Source organism: Scyliorhinus torazame, chromosome 22 (assembly GCF_047496885.1).
Source record: "Scyliorhinus torazame isolate Kashiwa2021f chromosome 22, sScyTor2.1, whole genome shotgun sequence".
Lineage (NCBI taxonomy): Eukaryota > Metazoa > Chordata > Chondrichthyes > Carcharhiniformes > Scyliorhinidae > Scyliorhinus > Scyliorhinus torazame.
Genome location: NC_092728.1, coordinates 16,709,163 through 16,733,099, shown reverse-complemented (window position 1 = coordinate 16,733,099; position 23,937 = coordinate 16,709,163). Strand labels below are relative to the sequence as shown.

General features: G+C 55.0%; 2 protein-coding genes across 2 annotated transcripts in view; one reads left to right on the top strand and one right to left on the bottom strand.

The window, feature by feature from the left end:
* Positions 1–23,937, top strand: part of atp2b4 (ATPase plasma membrane Ca2+ transporting 4) — a 386,143-nt gene that overhangs the window by 249,763 nt on the left and 112,443 nt on the right. The gene's annotated exons all lie outside the window — the stretch shown is intronic.
* Positions 1–23,937, bottom strand: part of itih6 (inter-alpha-trypsin inhibitor heavy chain family member 6) — a 106,894-nt gene that overhangs the window by 78,152 nt on the left and 4,805 nt on the right. The window contains exons 2-3 of the mRNA XM_072487923.1: positions 17,324–17,478; positions 4,455–4,565 (exon numbers count right to left, since the gene is read on the bottom strand). Of these exons, the coding sequence (XP_072344024.1) occupies positions 4,455–4,565; positions 17,324–17,478 (266 nt within the window). The remainder of the gene's footprint in view (positions 1–4,454; positions 4,566–17,323; positions 17,479–23,937) is intronic.

Below are 23,937 nucleotides of genomic sequence, written 5' to 3'. Positions count from 1 at the left end.
TGCTGAGTGAGCGCCGCACTGTCTGTGGGTCAGTGCTGAGGGAGCTCCGCACTGTCAGAGGGTCAGTGCTGAGGGAGCGCCGCACAGTGGGTGGGTCAGGGCTGAGGGAGCGCTGCACTGTTGGAGGGTCAGTGCTGAGGGAGGGTTGCACTGTCGGAGGGTCAGTGTTGAGGGAGTGCTGCACTGTCTGAGGATCAGTGCTGAGGGAGCACCGCACTGTCGGAGGGTCAGTGCTGAGGGAGCGCCGCACTGTCGGAGTGTGAGTGCTGAGGGAGCACCGCACTGTCGGAGGGTCAGTGCTGAGGGAGCGCCGCATTGTCGGAGCGTCAGTGCTGAGTGAGCGCCGCACTGTCTGTGGGTCAGTGCTGAGGGAGCTCCGCACTGTCAGAGGGTCAGTGCTGAGGGAGCGCCGCACAGTGGGTGGGTCAGGGCTGAGGGAGCGTCGCACTGTCGGAGGGTCAGTGCTGAGGGAGCGCTGCACTGTCGGAGGATCAGTGCTGAGGGAGGATCGCACTGTCGGAGGGTCAGTGTTGAGGGAGCGCCGCACTGTCGGAGGATCAATGCTGAGGGAGAACCGCACTGTCGGAGGGTCAGTACTGAGGGAGCGGCGCACTGTCGGAGGATCAATGCTGAGGGAGAACCGCACTGTCGGAGGGTCAGTGCTGAGGGAGCACCGCACTGTCGGAGGGTCAGTGCTGAGGGAGCGCCGCACTGTCGGAGGGTCAGTGCTGAGGGAGCGCCACGCTGTCGGAGGGTCATTGCTGAGGGAGCCCCTCACTGTCGGAGGGTCAGCGCTGAGGGAGCGCCGCACTGTCGGAGGGTCAGTACTGAGGGAGCGCCGCACTGTGGGTCAGTACTGAGGGAGCGCTGCACTGTCGGAGGGTAAGTACTGAGGGAGCGCCGCACTGTCGGAGGGTCAGTGCTGAGGGAGCGTCGCACTGTCGGAGGGTCAGTGCTGAGGGAGCGCCGCACTGTCGGAGGGTCAGTACTGAGGGAGTGCCGCACTGTCGGAGGGTCAGTGCTGAGGGAGCACCGCACTGTCGGAGGGTCAGTGCTGAGGGGGTGCCGCACTGTCGGAGGGTCAGTGCTGAAGAGGCTTTGAACTGTCGGAGGGTCAGTGCTGAGGGAGCGCCGCACTGTCGGAGTGTCAGTGCTGAGGGAGCGCCGCACTGTTGGAGGATCAGTGCAGAGGGAGCGCCGCACTGTCGGAGGATCTGTACTGAGGGAGCGCCGCACTGTGGGAGGGTCAGTACTGAGGGAGTGCCGCACTGTCGGAGGGTCAGTGCTGAGGGAGCGCCGCACTGTCGGAGGGTCAGTGCTGAGGGAGCGCCGCACTGTCGGAGGATCAGTGCTGAGGGAGCGCCGCACTGTGGGAGTGTCAGTACTGAGGGAGTGCCGCACTGTCGTAGGGTCAGTGCTGAGGGAGTGCCGCACTGTAGGAGGGTCAGTGCTGAGGGAGCGCCGCACTGTCGGAGGGTCAGTGCTGATGGACCGCCGCACTGTCGGAGGGTCAGTGCTGAGGGAACGCCGCACTGTTGGAGGGTCAGTGCTGAGGGAACGCCGCACTGTCGGAGGGTCAGTGCTGAGGGAGTGCCGCACTGTCGGAGGGTCAGTGCTGAGTGAGCGCCGCACTGTCGGGGGGTCAGTGCTGAGGGAACTCCGCACTGTCGGGGGGTCAGTGCTGAGGGAACGCCGCACTGTTGGAGGGTCAGTGCTGAGGGAAGGCCGCACTGTCGGAGGGTCAGTGCTGAGGAAGCGCCGCACTGTCGGAGGGTCAGCGCTGAGGGAGCGCCGCACTGTCGGAGGGTCAGTACTGAGGGAGCGCCGCACTGTGGGAGGGTCAGTGCTGAGGGAGCGCCCCACTGTCAGAGGGTAAGTTCTGAGGGAGCGCCGCACTGTCGGAGGGTCAGGGCTGAGGGAGCGCCGCACTGTCGGAGGGTCAGTGTTGAGGGATCGCCGCACTGTCAGAGGGTCAGTGCTGAGGGAGCACCGCACTGTCAGAGGGTCAGTGCTGAAAGAGGTCCGCACTGTCAGAGGGTCAGTGTTGAGGGATCGCAGCACTGTCGGGGGGTCAGTGCTGAGTGAGCGTCACACTGTCAGAGGGTCAGTGCTGAAGGAGCGCCGCCCTGTCGGAGGGTCCGTGCTGAGGGAGCACCACACTGTCAGAAGGTTAGTGCTGAAGGAGCGCCGCACTGTTGGAGGGTCAGTGCTGAGGGAGCGCCGCACGGTCGGAGGGTCAGTTCAGAGGGATCGCCGCACTTTCGGAGGGCCAGTGCTGAGGGAGCGCCGCACTGTCGGAGGGTCAGGGCTGAGGGAGTGCCGCACTGTCGCAGGGTCAGTGCTGAGTGAGCGCCGCACTGTCTGTCTGTCAGTGCTGAGGGAGCTCCGCACTGTCAGAGGGTCAGTGCTGAGGGAGCGCCGCACAGTGGGTGGGTCAGGGCTGAGGGAGCGTCGCACTGTCGGAGGGTCAGTGCTGAGGGAGCGCTGCACTGTCGGAGGATCAATGCTGAGGGAGGGTCGCACTGTCGGAGGGTCAGTGTTGAGGGAGCGCCGCACTGTCGGAGGATCAGTGCAGAGGGAGCGCCGCACTGTCGGAGGCTCAGTGCTGAGGGAACGCCGCACTGTCGGAGTGTGAGTGCTGAGGGAGCACCGCACTGTCGGAGGGTCAGTGCTGAGGGAGCGCCGCACTGTCGGAGGGTCAGTACAGAGGGAGCGCCGCACTGTCGGAGGGTCAGTGCTGAGGGAGCACCGCACTGTCGGAGGGTCAGTGCTGAGGGGGTGCCGCACTGTCAGAGGGTCAGTGCTGAAGAGTCTTTGCACTGTCGGAGGGTCAGTGCTGAGGGAGCGCCGCACTGTCGGAGGGTCTGTGCTGAGGTAGCGCCACACTGTTGGAGGATCAGTGCTGAGGGAACGCCGCACTGTCGGAGGGTCAGTGCTGAAGGAACGCCGCACTGTTGGAGGGTCAGTGCTGAGGGAACGCCGCACTGTCGGAGGGTCAGTGCTGAGGGAGTGCCGCACTGTCGGAGGGTCAGTGCTGAGGGAGCGCCGCACTGTTGGAGGGTCAGTGCTGAGGGAGTGCCGCACTGTCAGAGGGTCAGTGCTGAGGGAACGCCGCACTGTTGGAGAGTCAGTGCTGAGGGAGCGCCGCACTGTTGGAGGGTCAGTGCTGAGGGAACGCTGCACTGTATGAGGGTCAGTGCTGAGGGAGTGCTGCACTGTCGGAGGGTCAGTGCTGAGGGAGCGCCGCACTGTCGGAGGGTCAGTGCTGAGGGAGCACCGCACTGTCGGAGGGTCAGTGCTGAGGGAGCGCCGCACTGTCGGAGGGTCAGTGCTGAGGGAGTGCCGCACTGTCGGAGGGTCAGTGCTGAGGGAGCGCCGCACTGTTGGAGGGTCAGTGCTGAGGGAGTGCCGCACTGTCAGAGGGTCAGTGCTGAGGGAACGCCGCACTGTTGGAGAGTCAGTGCTGAGGGAGCGCCGCACTGTTGGAGGGTCAGTGCTGAGGGAACGCTGCACTGTCGGAGGGTCAGTGCTGAGGGAGTGCTGCACTGTCGGAGGGTCAGTGCTGAGGGAGCGCCGCACTGTCGGAGGGTCAGTGCTGAGGGAGCACCGCACTGTCGGAGGGTCAGTGCTGAGGGAGCGCCGCACTGTCGGAGTGTCAGTGCTGAGGGAGTGCCGCACTGTCGGAGGGTCAGTGCTGAGGGAGCGCCGCACTGTCGGAGGGTCAGTGCTGAGGGAACGCTGCACTGTCGGAGGGTCAGTGCTGAGGGAGTGCTGCACTGTCGGAGAGTCAGTGCTGAGCGAGCGACGCACTGTCGGAGGGTCAGTGCTGAGGGAGCGCCGCACTGTCGGAGGGTCAGTACTGAGGGAGCGCCGCACTGTCGGAGGGTCAGTGCTGAGGGAGTGCCGCACTGTCAGAGGGGCAGTGCTGAGGGAGCGTCGGACTGTCGGAGGGTCAGTGCTGAGGGAGCGCTGCTCTGTGGGAGGGTCAGTGCTGAGGGAGCGCCGCACTGTTGGAGGGTCAGTGCTGAGGGAGTGCCGCACTGTCGGAGTGTCAGTGCTGAGGGAGCGCCACACTGTCGGAGGGTCAGTGCTGAGGGAGCGCCGCACTGTCGGAGGGTCAGTGCTGAGGGAGCGCCGCACTGTCAGAGGGTCAGTGCTAAGGGAGCGTCGGACTGCTCTCTGAGAAGCGCTGGATTGGGTGGGAGTAGACGAGGGGGTGAGGGTGGTGCGGGGGTGAGGTGGGGGGGTGAGGGGGTTCGATGTTCTAATCCCCCAACCAACCTCCTGAAACATAGTAACCAGGTCCAAGTCCGTATCATTTATCTCTTTGTGGAATCATTCTGTGTTCAGGCACAGCGCAACACAGACACCTCCCGGGCTGGAGGTGGGTTCGGAGCCCTGGCGGATGTGAAAGGCGTCAAAGCAATGCGGCCCCCCCGCAGCTGGGGTCTTACCTGGTCGCCACGTGCGCGGCAGTTCGGCCTCCCGCTCGTGCAACATCATAAATCTTCTGGGCCTTTTCTTTCTCCTTGACTTGGGCAGGATAGATGTTCCCGTCGATCGTCCTGACAATCAGAAAGGGCAGGAAGGAGCGAGAAAGAGTGAGAGGGGAAGGGAGAGAGGGAGAGAAAGAGCGGGGACGAGGATTGGAGGGAGGGTGACAGCGAGAGAGAGGGCAGGGACAAGGGAGTGGGTGAGAGACAGAGAGAGAGATGGAGAGGGAGAGAGATGGAGCGGGACAATGGAGAGAGAGGAAGAGGGAGGAAGGGAGTGAGAGAGAGAGAGCAGCAACAAGGGAGAAGAGGGAGAGAGAGAGCACCCTGTGTTACTGACTGTATCTGTACTGATGTTAATCCAGCTCCCTCACACTGTCACTCAGTAACCCCCTCCCCCAGCACCCTGTGTTACTGACTGTATCTCTACTGATGTTAATCCAGCTCCCTCACGCTGTCACTCAGTAACCCCCTCCCCCAGCACCCTGTGTTACTGACTGTATCTCTACTGATGTTAATCCAGCTCCCTCACACTGTCACTCAGTAACCCCTCTCCCCCAGCACCCTGTGTTACTGACTGTATCTCTACTGATGTTAATCCAGCTCCCTCACACTTTCACTCAGTAACCCCTCTCCCCCAGCACCCTGTGTTACTGACTGTATCTCTACTGATGTTAATCCAGCTCCCTCACACTGTCACTCAGTAACCCCTCTCCCCCAGCACCCTGTGTTACTGACTGTATCTCTCCTGATGTTAATCCAGCTACCTCACACTGTCACTCAGTAACCCCTCTCCCCCAGCACCCTGTGTTACTGACTGTATCTCTACTGATGTCAATCCAGCTCCCTCACACTGTCACTCAGTAACCCCACTCCCCCAGCACCCTGTGTTACTGACTGTATCTCTACTGATGTTAATCCAGCTCCCTCTCACTGTCACTCAGTAACCTTCTCCCCCAGCACCCTGTGTTACTGAATGTATCTCTACTGATGTTAATCCAGCTCCCTCACACTGTCACTCAGTAACCCCCTCTCCCCCAGCACCCTGTGTTACTGACTGTATCTCTACCGATGTTAATCCAGCTCCCTCACACTGTCACTCAGTAACCCCTCTCCCCCAGCACCCTGTGTTACTGACTGTATCTCTACTGATGTTAATCCAGCTCCCTCACACTGTCACTCAGTAACCCCACTCCCCCAGCACCCTGTGTTACTGACTGTATCTCTACTGATGTTAATCCAGCTCCCTCACACCGTCACTCAGTAACCCCACTCCCCCAGCACCCTGTGTTACTGACTGTATCTCTACTGATGTTAATCCAGCTCCCTCTCACTGTCACTCAGTAACCTTCTCCCCCAGCACCCTGTGTTACTGACTGTATCTCTACTGATGTTAATCCAGCTCCCTCATACTGTCACTCTGTAACCCCTCTCCCCCAGCACCCTGTGTTACTGACTGTATCTCTATTGATGTTAATCCAGCTCCCTCACACTGTCACTCAGTAACCCTCTCCCCCAGCACCCTGTGTTACTGACTGTATCTCTACCGATGTTAATCCAGCTCCCTCACACTGTCTCTCAGTAACCCCTCTCCCGCAGCACCCTGTGTTACTGACTGTATCTCTACTGATGTTAATCCAGCTCCCTCACACGGTCACTCAGTAACCCCTCTCCCCCAGCACCCTGTGTTACTGACTGTATCTCTACTGATGTTAATCCAGATACCTCACACTGTCATTCAGTAACCCTCTCCCCCAGCACCCTGTGTTACTGACTGTACCTCTGCTGATGTTAATCCAGCTCCCTCACACTGTCACTCAGTAACCCCTCTCCCCCCAGCACCCTGTGTTACTGACTGTATCTCTACTGATGTTAATCCAGATCCCTCACACTGTCACTCAGTAACCCCTCTCCCCAGCACCCTGTGTTACTGACTGTATCTCTACTGATGTTAATCCAGCTCCCTCACACTGTCACTCAGTAACCTCTCTCCCCCAGCACCCTGTGTTCCTGACTGTATCCCTACTGATGTTAATCCAGATACCTCACACTGTCATTCAGTAACCCTCTCCCCCAGCACCCTGTGTTACTGACTGTACCTCTGCTGATGTTAATCCAGCTCCCTCACACTGTCACTCAGTAACCCCCTCCCCCAGCACCCGGTGTACTGACTGTATCTCTACTGATGTTAATCCAGCTCCCTCACACTGTCACTCAGTAACCCCTCTCCCCCAGCACCCTGTGTTACTGACTGTATCTCTACTGATGTTAATCTCACTCCCTCACACAGTCACTCAGTAACCCCTCTCCCCAGCACACTGTGTTACTGACTGTATCTCTACTGATGTTAATCCAGCTCCCTCACACTGTCACTCAGTAACCCCTCTCCCCCAGCACCCTGTGTTACTGACTGTATCTGTACTGATGTTAATCCAGCTCCCTCACACTGTCACTCAGTAACCCCTCTCCCCCAGCACACTGTGTTACTGACTGTATCTCTACTGATGTTAATCCAGCTCCCTCACACTGTCACTCAGTAACCCCTCTCCCCCCAGCATCCTGTGTTACTGACTGTATCTCTACTGATGTTAATCCAGCTCCCTCACACTGTCACTCAGTAACCCCTCTCCACCAGCACCCTGTGTTCCTGACTGTATCTCTACTGATGTTAATCCAGCTCCCTCACACTGTCACTCAGTAACCCCTCTCCAACAGCACCCTGTGTTACTGACTGTATCTCTACTGATGTTAATCCAGCCCCCTCACACTGTCACTCAGTAACCCCTCTCCCAGCACCCTGTGTTACTGACTGTATCTCTACTGATGTTAATCCAGTTCCCTCACACTGTCACTCAGTAACCCCTCTCCCCAGCACCCTGTGTTACTGACTGTATCTGTACTGATGTTAATCCAGCTCCCTCACACTGTCACTCAGTAACCCCTCTCCCCCAGCACCCTGTGTTACTGACTGTATCTGTACTGATGTTAATCCAGCTCCCTCACACTGTCACTCAGTAACCTCTCTACCCCAGCACCCTGTGTTACTGACTGTATCACTACTGATGTTAATCCAGCTCCCTCACACTGTCACTCAGTAACCCCTCTCCCCCAGCACCCTGTGTTACTGACTGTATCTCTACTGATGTTAATCTAACTCCCTCACACAGTCACTCAGTAACCCCTCTCCCCAGCACCCTGTGTTACTGACTGTATCTCTACTGATGTTAATCCAGCTCCCTCACACTGTCACTCAGTAACCCCTCTCCCCCAGCACCCTGTGCTACTGACTGTATCTCTACTGAAGTTAATCCAGCTCCCTCACACTGTCACTCAGTAACCCCTCTCCCCCAGCACCCTGTGTTACTGACTGTATCTCTACTGATGTTAATCCAGCTCCCTCACACTGTCACTCAGTAACGCCCTCCCCCAGCTCCCTCACACTGTCACTCAGTAACCCCTCTCCCCCAGCACCCTCTGTTACTGACTGTATCTGTACTGATGTTAATCCAGCTCCCTCACACTGTCACTCAGTAACCTCTCTCCCCCAGCACCCTGTGTTACTGACTGTATCACTACTGATGTTAATCCAGCTCCCTCACACTGTCACTCAGTAACCCCTCTCCCCAGCACCCTGTGTTACTGACTGTATCTGTACTGATGTTAATCCAGCTCCCTCACACTGTCACTCAGTAACCCCTCTCCCCCCAACGCCTTGTGTTACTGACTGTATCTCTACTGATGTTAATCCAGCTCCCTCACACTGTCACTCAGTAACCCCTCTCCCCCGGCACCCTGTGTTACTGACTGTATCTGTACTGATGTTAATCCAGCTCCCTCACACTGTCACTCAGTAACCCCTCTCCCCCAGCACCCTGTGTTACTGACTGTATCTCTACTGATGTTAATCCAGCTCCCTCACACTGTCACTCAGTAACCCCTCTCCCCCAGCACCCTGTGTTACTGACTGTATCTCTACTGATGTTAATCCAGCTCCCTCACACTGTCACTCAGTAACCCCTCTCCCCCAGCACCCTGTGTTACTGACTGTATCTCTACTGATGTTAATCCAGCTCCCTCACACTGTCACTCAGTAACCCCCTCCCCCAGCACCCTGTGTTACTGACTGTATCTCTACTGATGTTAATCCAGCTCCCTCACGCTGTCACTCAGTAACCCCCTCCCCCAGCACCCTGTGTTACTGACTGTATCTCTACTGATGTTAATCCAGCTCCCTCACACTGTCACTCAGTAACCCCTCTCCCCCAGCACCCTGTGTTACTGACTGTATCTCTACTGATGTTAATCCAGCTCCCTCACACTTTCACTCAGTAACCCCTCTCCCCCAGCACCCTGTGTTACTGACTGTATATCTACTGATGTTAATCCAGCTCCCTCACTGTCACTCAGTAACCCCTCTCCCCCAGCACCCTGTGTTACTGACTGTATCTCTACTGATGTTAATTCAGCTCCCTCACGCTGTCACTCAGTAACCACTCTCCCCCAGCACCCTGTGTTACTGACTGTATCTCTACTGATGTTAATCCAGCTCCCACACTGTCACTCAATAACCCCTCTCCCCCCCAGCACCCCGTGTTACTGACTGTATCTCTCCTGATGTTAATCCAGCTCCCTCACACTGTCACTCAGTAACCCCTCTCCCCCAGCACCCTGTGTTACTGACTGTATCTCTACTGATGTTAATCCAGCTCCCTCACACTGTCACTCAGTAACCCCTCTCTCCCAGCACCCTGTGTTACTGACTGTATCTCTCCTGATGTTAATCCAGCTACCTCACACTGTCACTCAGTAACCCCACTCCCCCAGCACCCTGTGTTACTGACTGTATCTCTACTGATGTTAATCCAGCTCCCTCTCACTGTCACTCAGTAACCTTCTCCCCCAGCACCCTGTGTTACTGAATGTATCTCTACTGATGTTAATCCAGCTCCCTCACACTGTCACTCAGTAACCCCCTCTCCCCCAGCACCCTGTGTTACTGACTGTATCTCTACCGATGTTAATCCAGCTCCCTCACACTGTCACTCAGTAACCCCTCTCCCCCAGCACCCTGTGTTACTGACTGTATCTCTACTGATGTTAATCCAGCTCCCTCACACTGTCACTCAGTAACCCCACTCCCCCAGCACCCTGTGTTACTGACTGTATCTCTACTGATGTTAATCCAGCTCCCTCACACCGTCACTCAGTAACCCCACTCCCCCAGCACCCTGTGTTACTGACTGTATCTCTACTGATGTTAATCCAGCTCCCTCTCACTGTCACTCAGTAACCTTCTCCCCCAGCACCCTGTGTTACTGACTGTATCTCTACTGATGTTAATCCAGCTCCCTCATACTGTCACTCTGTAACCCCTCTCCCCCAGCACCCTGTGTTACTGACTGTATCTCTATTGATGTTAATCCAGCTCCCTCACACTGTCACTCAGTAACCCTCTCCCCCAGCACCCTGTGTTACTGACTGTATCTCTACCGATGTTAATCCAGCTCCCTCACACTGTCTCTCAGTAACCCCTCTCCCGCAGCACCCTGTGTTACTGACTGTATCTCTACTGATGTTAATCCAGCTCCCTCACACGGTCACTCAGTAACCCCTCTCCCCCAGCACCCTGTGTTACTGACTGTATCTCTACTGATGTTAATCCAGATACCTCACACTGTCATTCAGTAACCCTCTCCCCCAGCACCCTGTGTTACTGACTGTACCTCTGCTGATGTTAATCCAGCTCCCTCACACTGTCACTCAGTAACCCCTCTCCCCCCAGCACCCTGTGTTACTGACTGTATCTCTACTGATGTTAATCCAGATCCCTCACACTGTCACTCAGTAACCCCTCTCCCCAGCACCCTGTGTTACTGACTGTATCTCTACTGATGTTAATCCAGCTCCCTCACACTGTCACTCAGTAACCTCTCTCCCCCAGCACCCTGTGTTCCTGACTGTATCCCTACTGATGTTAATCCAGATACCTCACACTGTCATTCAGTAACCCTCTCCCCCAGCACCCTGTGTTACTGACTGTACCTCTGCTGATGTTAATCCAGCTCCCTCACACTGTCACTCAGTAACCCCCTCCCCCAGCACCCGGTGTACTGACTGTATCTCTACTGATGTTAATCCAGCTCCCTCACACTGTCACTCAGTAACCCCTCTCCCACAGCACCCTGTGTTACTGACTGTATCTCTACTGATGTTAATCCAGCTCCCTCACACAGTCACTCAGTAACCCCTCTCCCCCAGCACCCTGTGTTACTGACTGTATCTCTACTGATGTTAATCTCACTCCCTCACACAGTCACTCAGTAACCCCTCTCCCCAGCACACTGTGTTACTGACTGTATCTCTACTGATGTTAATCCAGCTCCCTCACACTGTCACTCAGTAACCCCTCTCCCCCAGCACCCTGTGTTACTGACTGTATCTGTACTGATGTTAATCCAGCTCCCTCACACTGTCACTCAGTAACCCCTCTCCCCCAGCACACTGTGTTACTGACTGTATCTCTACTGATGTTAATCCAGCTCCCTCACACTGTCACTCAGTAACCCCTCTCCCCCCAGCATCCTGTGTTACTGACTGTATCTCTACTGATGTTAATCCAGCTCCCTCACACTGTCACTCAGTAACCCCTCTCCACCAGCACCCTGTGTTCCTGACTGTATCTCTACTGATGTTAATCCAGCTCCCTCACACTGTCACTCAGTAACCCCTCTCCAACAGCACCCTGTGTTACTGACTGTATCTCTACTGATGTTAATCCAGCCCCCTCACACTGTCACTCAGTAACCCCTCTCCCAGCACCCTGTGTTACTGACTGTATCTCTACTGATGTTAATCCAGTTCCCTCACACTGTCACTCAGTAACCCCTCTCCCCAGCACCCTGTGTTACTGACTGTATCTGTACTGATGTTAATCCAGCTCCCTCACACTGTCACTCAGTAACCCCTCTCCCCCAGCACCCTGTGTTACTGACTGTATCTGTACTGATGTTAATCCAGCTCCCTCACACTGTCACTCAGTAACCTCTCTACCCCAGCACCCTGTGTTACTGACTGTATCACTACTGATGTTAATCCAGCTCCCTCACACTGTCACTCAGTAACCCCTCTCCCCCAGCACCCTGTGTTACTGACTGTATCTCTACTGATGTTAATCTAACTCCCTCACACAGTCACTCAGTAACCCCTCTCCCCAGCACCCTGTGTTACTGACTGTATCTCTACTGATGTTAATCCAGCTCCCTCACACTGTCACTCAGTAACCCCTCTCCCCCAGCACCCTGTGCTACTGACTGTATCTCTACTGAAGTTAATCCAGCTCCCTCACACTGTCACTCAGTAACCCCTCTCCCCCAGCACCCTGTGTTACTGACTGTATCTCTACTGATGTTAATCCAGCTCCCTCACACTGTCACTCAGTAACGCCCTCCCCCAGCTCCCTCACACTGTCACTCAGTAACCCCTCTCCCCCAGCACCCTCTGTTACTGACTGTATCTGTACTGATGTTAATCCAGCTCCCTCACACTGTCACTCAGTAACCTCTCTCCCCCAGCACCCTGTGTTACTGACTGTATCACTACTGATGTTAATCCAGCTCCCTCACACTGTCACTCAGTAACCCCTCTCCCCAGCACCCTGTGTTACTGACTGTATCTGTACTGATGTTAATCCAGCTCCCTCACACTGTCACTCAGTAACCCCTCTCCCCCCAACGCCTTGTGTTACTGACTGTATCTCTACTGATGTTAATCCAGCTCCCTCACACTGTCACTCAGTAACCCCTCTCCCCCGGCACCCTGTGTTACTGACTGTATCTGTACTGATGTTAATCCAGCTCCCTCACACTGTCACTCAGTAACCCCTCTCCCCCAGCACCCTGTGTTACTGACTGTATCTCTACTGATGTTAATCCAGCTCCCTCACACTGTCACTCAGTAACCCCTCTCCCCCAGCACCCTGTGTTACTGACTGTATCTCTACTGATGTTAATCCAGCTCCCTCACACTGTCACTCAGTAACCCCTCTCCCCCAGCACCCTGTGTTACTGACTGTATCTCTACTGATGTTAATCCAGCTCCCTCACACTGTCACTCAGTAACCCCTCTCCCAGCACCCTGTGTTACTGACTGTATCTCTACTGATGTTAATCCAGTTCCCTCACACTGTCACTCGGTAACCCCTCTCCCCAGCACCCTGTGTTACTGACTGTATCTGTACTGATGTTAATCCAGCTCCCTCACAATGTCACTCAGTAACCTCTCTACCCCAGCACCCTGTGTTACTGACTGTATCACTACTGATGTTAATCCAGCTCCCTCACACTGTCACTCAGTAACCCCTCTCCCCCAGCACCCTGTGTTACTGACTGTATCTCTACTGATGTTAATCTAACTCCCTCACACAGTCACTCAGTAACCCCTCTCCCCAGCACCCTGTGTTACTGACTGTATCTCTACTGATGTTAATCCAGCTCCCTCACACTGTCACTCAGTAACCCCTCTCCCCCAGCACCCTGTGCTACTGACTGTATCTCTACTGAAGTTAATCCAGCTCCCTCACACTGTCACTCAGTAACCCCTCTCCCCCAGCACGCTGTGTTACTGACTGTATCTCTACTGATGTTAATCTAGCTCCCTCACACTGTCACTCAGTAACCCCCTCCCCCAGCTCCCTCACACTGTCACTCAGTAACCCCTCTCCCCAGCACCCTGTGTTACTGACTGTATCTGTACTGATGTTAATCCAGCTCCCTCACACTGTCACTCAGTAACCCCTCTCCCCCCAACGCCTTGTGTTACTGACTGTATCTCTACTGATGTTAATCCAGCTCCCTCACACTGTCACTCAGTAACCCCTCTCCCCCGGCACCCTGTGTTACTGACTGTATCTGTACTGATGTTAATCCAGCTCCCTCACACTGTCACTCAGTAACCCCTCTCCCCCAGCACCCTGTGTTACTGACTGTATCTCTACTGATGTTAATCCAGCTCCCTCACACTGTCACTCAGTAACCCCTCTCCCCCAGCACCCTGTGTTACTGACTGTATCTCTACTGATGTTAATCCAGCTCCCTCACACTGTCACTCAGTAACCCCTCTCCCCCAGCACCCTGTGTTACTGACTGTATCTCTACTGATGTTAATCCAGCTCCCTCACACTGTCACTCAGTAACCCCTCTCCCAGCACCCTGTGTTACTGACTGTATCTCTACTGATGTTAATCCAGTTCCCTCACACTGTCACTCGGTAACCCCTCTCCCCAGCACCCTGTGTTACTGACTGTATCTGTACTGATGTTAATCCAGCTCCCTCACAATGTCACTCAGTAACCTCTCTACCCCAGCACCCTGTGTTACTGACTGTATCACTACTGATGTTAATCCAGCTCCCTCACACTGTCACTCAGTAACCCCTCTCCCCCAGCACCCTGTGTTACTGACTGTATCTCTACTGATGTTAATCTAACTCCCTCACACAGTCACTCAGTAACCCCTCTCCCCAGCACCCTGTGTTACTGACTGTATCTCTACTGATGTTAATCCAGCTCCCTCACACTGTCACTCAGTAACCCCTCTCCCCCAGCACCCTGTGCTACTGACTGTATCTCTACTGAAGTTAATCCAGCTCCCTCACACTGTCACTCAGTAACCCCTCTCCCCCAGCACGCTGTGTTACTGACTGTATCTCTACTGATGTTAATCTAGCTCCCTCACACTGTCACTCAGTAACCCCCTCCCCCAGCTCCCTCACACTGTCACTCAGTAACCCCTCTCCCCCAGAACCCTGTGTTACTGACTGTATCTGTACTGATGTTAATCCAGCTCCCTCACACTGTCACTCAGTAACCTCTCTCCCCCAGCACCCTGTGTTACTGACTGTATCACTACTGATGTTAATCCAGCTCCCTCACACTGTCACTCAGTAACCCCTCTCCCCAGCACCCTGTGTTACTGACTGTATCTGTACTGATGTTAATCCAGCTCCCTCACACTGTCACTCAGTAACCCCTCTCCCCCCAACGCCTTGTGTTACTGACTGTATCTCTACTGATGTTAATCCAGCTGCCTCACACTGTCACTCAGTAACCCCTCTCCCCCAGCACCCTGTGTTACTGACTGTATCTCTACTGATGTTAATCCAGCTCCCTCACTGTCACTCAGTAACCCCCTCTCCCAGCACCCTGTGTTACTGACTGTATCTCTACTGATGTTAATCCAGCTCCCTCACACTGTCACTCAGTTACCCCTCTCCCCCAGCACCCTGTGTTACTGACTGTATCTCTACTGATGTTAATCCAGCTCCCTCACACAGTCACTCAGGAACCCCTCTCCCCCAGCACCCTGTGTTACTGACTGTATCTCTACTGATGTTAATCCAGCTCCCTCACACTGTCACTCAGTAACCCCTCTCCCCCAGCACCCTGTGTTACTGACTGTATCTCTACTGATGTTAATCCAGCTCCCTCACACTGTCACTCAGTAACCCCTCTCCCCCAGCACCCCGTGTTACTGACTGTATCTCTACTGATGTTAATCCAGCTCCCTCACACTGTCACTCAGTAACCCCTCTCCCCCAGCACCCTGTGTTACTGACTGTATCTGTACTGATGTTAATCCAGCTCCCTCACACTGTCACTCAGTAACCCCTCTCCCCCAGCACCCTGTGTTACTGACTGTATCTCTACTGATGTTAATCCAGCTCCCTCACACTGTCACTCAGTAACCCCTCTCCCCCAGCACCCTGTGTTACTGACTGTATCTCTACTGATGTTAATCCAGCTCCCTCACACTGTCACTCAGTAACCCCTCTCCCCAGCACCCTGTGTTACTGACTGTATCTCTACTGATGTTAATCCAGCTCTCTCACACTGTCACTCAGTAACCCCTCTCCCCCAGCACCCTGTGTTACTGACTGTATCTCTACTGATGTTAATCCAGCTCCCTCACACTGTCACTCAGTAACCCCTCTCCCCAGCACCCTGTGTTACTGACTGTATCTCTACTGATGTTAATCCAGCTCTCTCACACTGTCACTCAGTAACCCCTCTCCCCCAGCACCCTGTGTTACTGACTGTATCTCTACTGATGTTAATCCAGCTCCCTCACACTGTCACTCAGTAACCCCTCACCCCCAGCACCCTGTGTTACTGACTGTATCTGTACTGATGTTAATCCAGCTCCCTCACACTGTCACTCAGTAACCCCTCTCCCCCAGCACCCTGTGTTACTGACTGTATCTCTACTGATGTTAATCCAGCTCCCTCACACTGTCACTCAGTAACCCCTCTCCCTCAGAACCCTGTGTTACTGACTGTATCTGTACTGATGTTAATCCAGCTCCCTCACACTGTCACTCAGTAACCCCTCTCCCCCAGCACTCTGTGTTACTGACTGTATCTGTACTGATGTTAATCCAGCTCCCTCACACTGTCACTCAGTAACCCCTCTCCCCCAGCACCCTGTGTTACTGACTGTATCTGTACTGATGTTAATCCAGCTCCCTCACACTGTCACTCAGTAACCCCTCTCCCCCAGCACACTGTGTTACTGACTGTATCTGTACTGATGTTAATCCAGCTCCCTCACACTGTCACTCAGTAACCCCTCTCCCCAGCACCCTGTGTTACTGACTGTATCTCTACTGATGTTAATCCAGCTCCCTCACACTGTCACTCAGTAACCCCTCTCCCCCCAGCACACTGTGTTACTGACTGTATCTGTACTGATGTTAATCCAGCTCCCTCACACTGTCACTCAGTAACCCCCTCCCCCAGCACCCTGTTACTGACTGTATCTCCACTGATGTTAATCCAGCTCTCTCACACTGTCACTCAGTAACCCCTCTCCCCCAGCACCGTGTTACTGACTGTATCTCTACTGATGTTAATCCAGCTCCCTCACACTGTCACTCAGTAACCCCTCTCCCCCAGCACCCTGTGTTACTGACTGTATCTGTACTGATGTTAATCCAGCTCCCTCACACTGTCACTCAGTAACCTCTCCCCCAGCACCCTGTGTTACTGACTGTATCTCTACTGATGTTAATCCAGCTCCCTCACACTGTCACTCAGTAACCCCTCTCCCCAGCACCCTGTGTTACTGACTGTATCTCTACTGATGTTAATCCAGCTCCCTCACACTGTCACTCAGTAACCCCCTCCCCCAGCACCCTGTGTTACTGACTGTATCTCTACTGATGTTAATCCAGCTCCCTCACACTGTCACTCAGTAACCCCTCTCCCCAGCACCCTGTGTTACTGACTGTATCTCTACTGATGTTAATCCAGCTCCCTCACACTGTCACTCAGTAACCCCTCTCCCCAGCACCCTGTGTTACTGACTGTATCTCTACTGATGTTAATCCAGCTCCCTCACACTGTCACTCAGTAACCCCTCTCCCCCAGCACCCTGTGTTACTGACTGTATCTCTACTGATGTTAATCCAGCTCCCTCACACTGTCACTCAGTAACCTCTCCCCAGCACCCTGTGTTACTGACTGTATCTCTATTGATGTTAATCCAGCTCCCTCACACTGTCACTCAGTAACCCCTCTCCCCCAGCACCCTGTGTTACTGACTGTATCTCTATTGATGTTAATCCAGCTCCCTCACACTGTCACTCAGTAACCCCTCCCCCAGCACCCTCACACTGTCACTCAGTAACCCCTCCCCCAGCACCCTCACACTGTCACTCAGTAACCCCCTCCCCCAGCACCCTCACACTGTCACTCAGCGAGGCTCCTGCATTGCGCCTTTCCTTTGATGAACTGTATGATTGGAACGGCGTCCCAGCCTGGAGATCTCGTCACTTACAAGCTGAAATTGGAGATGAAGGCCGACTGAGGGAGGTCGATGTCGAAGATTGCCTCTCGTGATTCTGCACCAGGATTGTGCACCTCACTGTGCACGGAGGTCAGGGCATATCGCGACACAACTGTCGACTGGATCAGGAAATCTGTGATCTCCACCTGCGAGAGGGAAAGTGTTTTATCTCAGTGAAAATACTCAAATAGTTCTGAATTGGTGGCAAAATATATTCCGACAGTGCGGCGCTCCCTCAGCACTGACCCTCCGACAGTGCGGCGCTCCCTCAGCACTGACCCTCCGACAGTGCGGCGCTCCCTCAGCACCGACCCTCCGACAGTGCGGCGCTCCCTCAGCACTGACCCTCCGACAGTGCGGCGCTCCCTCAGCACTGACCCTCCGACAGTGCGGCACTCCCTCAGCACTGACCCTCCGACAGTGCGGCGCTCCCTCAGCACTGACCCTCCGACAGTGCGGCGCTCCCTCAGCACTGACCCCCTGACAGTGCGGCGCTCCCTCAGCACCGACCCTCCGACAGTGCGGTGCTCCCTCAGCACTGACCCTCCGACAGTGCGGCGCTCCCTCAGCACTGACCCCCTGACAGTGCGGCGCTCCCTCAGCACTGACCCTCCCACAGTGCGGCGCTCCCCCAGCACTGACCCCCTGACAGTGCGGCGCTCCCTCAGCACTGACCCTCCCACAGTGCGGTGCTCCCTCAGCACTGACCCTCCGACAGTCCGGCGCTCCCTCAGCACTGACCCTCCCACAGTGCGGCACTCCCTCAGCACTGACCCTCCAACAGTGCGGCAATCCCTCAGCACTGACCCTCCGACAGTGCGGCGCTCCCTCATCACTGACCCTCCGACAGTGCGGCACTCCCTCAGCACTGACCCTCCGACAGTGCGGCGCTCCCTCAGCACTGACCCTCCGACAGTGTGGCACTCCCTCAGCACTGACCCTCCGACAGTGCAGCGCTCCCTCAGCACTGACCCTCCGACAGTGCGGCGCTCCCTCAGCACTGACCCTCCGACAGTGCGGCGCTCCCTCAGCACTGACCCTCCGACAGTGCGGTGCTCCCTCAGCACTGACCCTCCGACAGTGCGGCGCTCCCTCAGTACTGACTCTCTGACAGTGCGGCGCTCCCTCAGCATTGACCCTCCGACAGTGCGGCGCTCCCTCAGCACTGACCCTCCCACAGTGCGGCGCTCCCTCAGCACTGACCATCCCAGTGAGACACTCCCTCAGCACTGACCCTCCGACAGTGCGGTGCTCCCTCAGCACTGACTCTCCGACAGTGCGGCGCTCCCTCAGCACTGACCCTCCGACAGTGCGGCGCTCCCTCAGCACTGACCCTCCGACAGTGCGGCGCTCCCTCAGCACTGACCCTCCGACAGTGCGGCGCAACCTCAGCACTGACCCTGTGACAGTGCGGCGCTCCCTCAGCACTGACCCTCCGACAGTGCGGCGCTCCCTCAGCACTGACCCTCCGACAGTGCGGCGCTCCCTCAGCACTGACCCTCTGACAATGCGGCGCTCTCTCAGCACCGACCCTCCCACAGTGCGGCGCTCCCTCAGCACTGACCCTCCGTCAGTGCGGCGCTCCCTCAGCACTGACCCTCCGACAGTGCGGCGCTCCCTCAGCACTCACCCTCTGACAGTGCGGCGCTCCCTCAGCACTGACCCTCCGACAGTGCGGCACTCCCTCAGCACTGATCCTCTGACAGTGCGGCACTCCCTCAGCACTGACCCTCCGACAGTGCGGCGCTCCCTCAGCACTGACCCTCCGACTGTGCGGCGCTCCCTCAGCACTGACCCTCCGACAGTGCGGCGCTCCCTCAGCACTGACCCTCCGACAGTGCGACGCTCCCTCGGCACTGACCCTCCGACAGTGCGGCGCTCCCTCAGCACTGACCCTCCAAATGAGGGGTCCCGGGACTGAGGAACAACATTTCTGCCTTTACAACAGAATGAGGAGGTGTTCATGTTGACCTCCGCTAACCTTACTCTCAACACAATCCTGTCCTTCACGCTGAGGCAACTTGTTATTACTGAGGGAAAAGTGGAAGATGTAGAATATCTCCAACGTGCAGCCCCTCGGCAATGTCAATACACAGCTTCATGGATGCAGATTTGGCACAGATACTGAGGCTCACTGTTTCTGTAAATGAAAGGCTGCTGTTTCCAGCTGAGAGCCAATTCCCAGCACAGAGAGAAAATTAATGGAAACATTCAGGATATCAGCAAGCAGATCACAGAGTGAATCTCCCTCTACACTGTCCCCATCAAACACTCCCAGGATAGGTATAGCACGGGGTTAGATACAGAGTAAAGCTCCCTCTACACTGTCCCCATCAAACACTCCCAGGACAGGTACAGCACGGGGTTAGATACAGAGTAAAGCTCCCTCTACACTGTCCCCATCAAACACTCCCAGGACAGGTACAGCACGGGGTTAGATACAGAGTAACGCTCCCTCTAGACTGTCCCCATCAAACAGTCCCAGGACAGGTACAGCACGGGGTTAGATACAGAGTAAAGCTCCCTCTACACTGTCCCCATCAAACACTCCCAGGACAGGTACAGCACAGGGTTAGATACAGAGTAAAGCTCCCTCTACACTGTCCCCATCAAACACTCCCAGGACAGGTACAGCACGGGGTTAGATACAGAGTAAAGCTCCCACTACACTGTCCCCATCAAACACTCCCAGGACAGGGACAGCACGGGGTTAGATACAGAGTAAAGCTCCCTCTACACTGTCCCCATCAAACATTCCCAGGACAGGCACAGCACGGGGTTAGATACAGAGTAAAGCTCCCTCTACACTGTCCCCATCAAACACTCCCAGGACAGGTACAGCACGGAGTTAGATACAGAGTAACGCTCCCTCTACACTGTCCCCATCAAACACTCCCAGGACAGGTACAGCACAGGGTTAGATACAGAGTAAAGCTCCCTCTACACTGTCCCCATCAAACACTCCCAGGACAGGTACAGCACGGGGTTAGATACAGAGTAACGCTCCCTCCACACTGTCCCCATCAAACAGTCCCAGGACAGGTACAGCACGGGGTTAGATACAGAGTAAAGCTCCCTCTACACTGTCCCCATCAAACACTCCCAGGACAGGTACAGCACGGGGTTAGATACAGAGTAAAGCTCCCTCTATACTGTCCCCATCAAACACTCCCAGGACAGGTACAGCACGGGGTTAGATACAGAGTAAAGCTCCCTCTATACTGTCCCCATCAAACACTCCCAGGACAGGTACAGCACGGGGTTAGATACAGAGTAAAGCTCCCTCTACACTGTCCCCATCAAACACTCCCAGGACAGGTACAGCACGGGGTTAGATACAGAGTAAAGCTCCCTCTACACTGTCGCCATCAAACACTCCCAGGACAGGTACAGCACGGGGTTAGATACAGAGTAAAGCTCCCTCTACACTGTCCCCATCAAACACTCCCAGGACAGGTACAGCACGGGGTTAGATACAGAGTAAAGCTCCCACTACACTGTCCCCATCAAACACTCCCAGGACAGGGACAGCACGGGGTTAGATACAGAGTAAAGCTCCCTCTACACTGTCCCCATCAAACACTCCCAGGACAGGTACAGCACGGGGTTAGATACAGAGTAAAGCTCCCTCTACACTGTCCCCATCCAACACTCCCAGGACAGGTACAGCACGGAGTTAGATACAGAGTAAAGCTCCCTCTACACTGTCCACATCAAACACTCCCAGGACAGGTACAGCACGGGTTAGATACAGAGTAAAGCTCCCTCTACACTGTCCCCATCAAACACTCCCAGGACAGGTACAGCACGGGGTTAGATACAGAGTAAAGCTCCCTCTACACTCTCCCCATCAAACACTCCCAGGACAGGTACAGCACGGGGTTAGATACAGAGTAAAGCTCCCTCTACACTGTCCCCATCAAACACTCCCAGGACAGGTACAGCACGGGGTTAGATACAGAGTGAATCTCCCTCTACACTGTCCCCATCAAACACTCCCAGGTCAGGTACAGCACGGGGTTAGATCCAGAGTAAAGCTCCCTCTACACTGTCCCCATCAAACTCTCCCAGGACAGGTACAGCACGGGGTTAGATACAGAGTAAAGATCCCTCTACACTGACCCCATCAAACATTGCCAGGACAGGTACAGCACGGGGTTAGATACAGAGTAAAGCTCCCTCTGCACTGTCCCCATCAAACACTCCCAGGACAGATACAGCACGGGGTTAGATACAGAGTAAAGCTCCCTCTACACTGTCCCCATCAAACACTCCCAGGACAGGTACAGCACGGGGTTAGATAGAGTAAAGCTCCCTTGACACTGTCCCCAGCAAACACTCCGAGGACAGGTACAGCACAGGGTTAGATACAGAGTAAAGCTCCCTCTACACTGACCCCATCAAACACTCCCAGGACAGGTACAGCATGGGGTTAGATACAGAGTAAAGCTCCCTCTACACTGTCCCCATCAAACACTCCCAGGACAGGTACAGCACGGGGTTAGATACAGAATAAAGCTCCCTCTACACTGTCCCCATCAAACACTCCCAGGACAGGTACAGCACAGGGTTAGATACAGAGTAACGCTCCCTCTACACTGTCCCCATCAAACATTCCCAGGACAGGTACAGCACGGGGTTAGATACAGAGTAAGCTCCCTCTACACTGTCCCCATCAAACACTCCCAGGACAGGTACAGCACGGGGTTAGATACAGAGTAAAGCTCCCTGTACACTGTCTCCATCAAACACTCCCAGGACAGGTACAGCACGGGGTTAGATACAGAGTAAAGCTCCCTCTACACTGTCCCCATCAAACACTCCCAGGACAGATACAGCACGGGGTTAGATACAGAGTAAAGCTCCCTCTACACTGTCCCCATCAAACACTACCAGGGCAGGTAAAGCACGGGGTTAGATACAGAGTAAATCTTCCTCTACACTGTCCCCATCAAACACTCCCAGGATAGGTACAGCACGGGGTTCGATACAGAGTAAAGCTCCCTCTGCACTGTCCCCATCAAACACTCCCAGGACAGGTACAGCATGGGGTTAGATACAGAGTAAAGCTCCCGCTACACTGTCCCCATCAAACACTCCCAGGACAGGTACAGCACGGGGTTCGATACAGAGTAAAGCTCCCTCTGCACTGTCCCCATCAAACACTCCCAGGACAGGTACAGCACGGGGTTAGATACAGAGGAAAGCTCCCTCTACACTATCCCCATCAAACACTCCCAGGACAGGTACAGCACGGGGTTAGATACTGAGTAAAGCTCCCTCTACACTGTCCCCATCAAACACTCCCAGGACAGGTACAGCACGGGGTTAGATACAGAGTAAAGCTCCCTCTACACTGTCCCCATCCAACACTCCCAGGACAGGTACAGCACGGAGTTAGATACAGAGTAAAGCTCCCTCTACACTGTCCACATCAAACACTCCCAGGACAGGTACAGCACGGGTTAGATACAGAGTAAAGCTCCCTCTACACTGTCCCCATCAAACACTCCCAGGACAGGTACAGCACGGGGTTAGATACAGAGTAAAGCTCCCTCTACACTCTCCCCATCAAACACTCCCAGGACAGGTACAGCACGGGGTTAGATACAGAGTAAAGCTCCCTCTACACTGTCCCCATCAAACACTCCCAGGACAGGTACAGCACGGGGTTAGATACAGAGTGAATCTCCCTCTACACTGTCCCCATCAAACACTCCCAGGTCAGGTACAGCACGGGGTTAGATCCAGAGTAAAGCTCCCTCTACACTGTCCCCATCAAACTCTCCCAGGACAGGTACAGCACGGGGTTAGATACAGAGTAAAGATCCCTCTACACTGACCCCATCAAACATTGCCAGGACAGGTACAGCACGGGGTTAGATACAGAGTAAAGCTCCCTCTGCACTGTCCCCATCAAACACTCCCAGGACAGATACAGCACGGGGTTAGATACAGAGTAAAGCTCCCTCTACACTGTCCCCATCAAACACTCCCAGGACAGGTACAGCACGGGGTTAGATAGAGTAAAGCTCCCTTGACACTGTCCCCAGCAAACACTCCGAGGACAGGTACAGCACAGGGTTAGATACAGAGTAAAGCTCCCTCTACACTGACCCCATCAAACACTCCCAGGACAGGTACAGCATGGGGTTAGATACAGAGTAAAGCTCCCTCTACACTGTCCCCATCAAACACTCCCAGGACAGGTACAGCACGGGGTTAGATACAGAATAAAGCTCCCTCTACACTGTCCCCATCAAACACTCCCAGGACAGGTACAGCACAGGGTTAGATACAGAGTAACGCTCCCTCTACACTGTCCCCATCAAACATTCCCAGGACAGGTACAGCACGGGGTTAGATACAGAGTAAGCTCCCTCTACACTGTCCCCATCAAACACTCCCAGGACAGGTACAGCACGGGGTTAGATACAGAGTAAAGCTCCCTGTACACTGTCTCCATCAAACACTCCCAGGACAGGTACAGCACGGGGTTAGATACAGAGTAAAGCTCCCTCTACACTGTCCCCATCAAACACTCCCAGGACAGATACAGCACGGGGTTAGATACAGAGTAAAGCTCCCTCTACACTGTCCCCATC